This window comes from Galeopterus variegatus, unplaced genomic scaffold (assembly GCF_000696425.1).
Source record: "Galeopterus variegatus unplaced genomic scaffold, G_variegatus-3.0.2 Scaffold1741, whole genome shotgun sequence".
In the NCBI taxonomy this organism is placed as follows: Eukaryota; Metazoa; Chordata; class Mammalia; order Dermoptera; family Cynocephalidae; genus Galeopterus; species Galeopterus variegatus.
The window spans coordinates 99,093-100,278 of record NW_007727852.1 but is presented as its reverse complement, the minus strand read 5'-3'; the positions used below and the strand labels follow the sequence as shown (position 1 = coordinate 100,278).

At 38.9% G+C, this 1,186-nt stretch overlaps 1 protein-coding gene across 1 annotated transcript in view; it reads left to right on the top strand.

Annotated features, from left to right (window-relative positions):
- Positions 1 to 678, top strand: part of LOC103595310 (disintegrin and metalloproteinase domain-containing protein 20-like) — a 2,820-nt gene extending 2,142 nt beyond the window's left edge. The window contains exon 2 of the mRNA XM_008578680.1: positions 69 to 678. Within this exon, the coding sequence (XP_008576902.1) occupies positions 69 to 565 (497 nt within the window). The 3' untranslated portion in view covers positions 566 to 678. The remainder of the gene's footprint in view (positions 1 to 68) is intronic.
- The last annotated feature ends 508 nt before the right edge of the window (positions 679 to 1,186 follow it).

The window sequence follows — 1,186 nt, the reverse complement described above, 5'->3', positions numbered from 1 at the left end:
ATGTGAAGAAGACGATGTTTTGTGTGGATTGCTGCACTGTAGTGGCATCGAACAAATTCCTGGTGGAGGTGAGCACACTACATTTCATAATATACTAGTCCAAGATGTTACAGAAGTAAATTGCTTTGGATATGATGCACACCATGGGTCAGAGTTGCCAGATATGGGGCTTGTAGTGGATGGTGCATCGTGTGGCCCAGGAAGATATTGCCTTAATCAGAATTGTACATTTCATCAAGACATGCATTTTGACTGTGACGTGAAGAAATGCAATTTCAAAGGGGTGTGCAACAACCAGAAAAATTGTCACTGTCTGCGTGGTTGGAGTCCACCAACGTGTGGACAGAAAGGGGTAGGTGGTAGTATAGATAGTGGCCCTCCACCTGACAAAGACCCTGGTATTCGAGCCAAAATAGTTGCTAACATAAACCAGTCACTACTTGTGATGATTATTCGTTTCAGCCTTTTTCTGGCTGCACTTCTCATTGGTGGCCTTACAAAAGCGAAAGAATTTGTAGAAAAGAAAGTACTGGAAAAAGATATATCCGAAGATAATGAAATCTGAGTAAATACTGACAGGAGCCCACACAATGGGGAAAATCACATTGGCACTTACTGAGAGAAATGTTTGAAAATCGCTGACAATTACATAATCATTTAGCGATTCTGAGGTTGTTACCTCAGAAAATAAAATCACTTCATAATCAAAACAAGGACTGGTGTGTTTAAATTCAGTGAACATTTCATGTCTGGTCATGTTGTTAATACTCCTATAGGTGATAGCAGAAACTCTCAGATTCACTAATAAGAGGACCTGTGTTTATTTCCGATTTGGGTTTTAACGTTTCCAAGATGCCCCTGTAGCAAATCCTGTTTGCACTAGTATGCATGTGTTTTAACACTCTTAAGGTCCTTTTCCCATTGGTTATGTAGTAGATTTTTCTTATTTGTCCATTTTATTGTTAGCATTAAACAAATAAGCACATAAAGTAACATTTGGCAGTGATACAGTAGGAAGATTAAAAAATCTCTTGTGTCATGGCAACTTGAATTTCAGCAGTGGTTCTACCACCTGCCGACTATGTGACCATAGGCAAAGTCTTAATCTTTCAGAGTTTCAAGGTCCATATTTTACATTAAGATATGAAATGTGCTTCTCCAAAGTTTTGTGATGATCACAGAAAGC